Source organism: Eimeria mitis, genomic scaffold (genome assembly GCF_000499745.2).
Source record: "Eimeria mitis Houghton genomic scaffold, Emh_scaff3222, whole genome shotgun sequence".
Taxonomy (NCBI): Eukaryota; Apicomplexa; class Conoidasida; order Eucoccidiorida; family Eimeriidae; genus Eimeria; species Eimeria mitis.
The window spans coordinates 4,511-4,952 of record NW_013571559.1 but is presented as its reverse complement, the minus strand read 5'-3'; the positions used below and the strand labels follow the sequence as shown (position 1 = coordinate 4,952).

The 442-nt window shown below is 47.5% G+C and overlaps 1 protein-coding gene across 1 annotated transcript in view; it reads left to right on the top strand.

Annotated features, from left to right (window-relative positions):
• EMH_0063540 (uncharacterized protein) overlaps nucleotides 1-145 on the top strand; it is a gene marked incomplete at both ends in the record, with an annotated part of 1,026 nt that extends 881 nt beyond the window's left edge. Inside the window, one exon of the mRNA XM_013498150.1 lies at nucleotides 20-145. Within this exon, the coding sequence (XP_013353604.1) occupies nucleotides 20-145 (126 nt within the window). The remainder of the gene's footprint in view (nucleotides 1-19) is intronic.
• Between the last annotated feature and the right edge of the window lie 297 nt (nucleotides 146-442).

The following is a 442-nucleotide window of genomic DNA, read 5'->3' as shown; positions in this document are numbered from 1 at the left end:
GGAGGAGACGATCCCGCAGGCGGAGACGACCCCACACCAGACGATCCCCCCGCGGGAGGAGACGATCCCGCGGGGGGAGACGACCCCACATCAGAGGATCCCCCCGCGGGAGGAGACGATCCCGGAGGAGACGATCCCGGGGTAGGAGACGATCCCCCGGGTACAGCTTCATATCTCCATCCTTCTTGTCTGAGGTGTATATGGTTGTCTCCTTGTACAGCTAGAGGCCTAAATACTGCATCTAAATATAAATGTATAATATGATAGAAATCTTTTTTATTGAGAGAAGCTAAAGGGAAACAAGTTCTGTCTGGCCATGTCGATGCATTTGTATATGAATTTATACTTATATTCTCTATTTTAAAAAATAAAGAATATATAGGATAACCTAAAGAACCATTCAGCACTGCATGCTCCAGTACATGTGGGGTACCATAGGAAT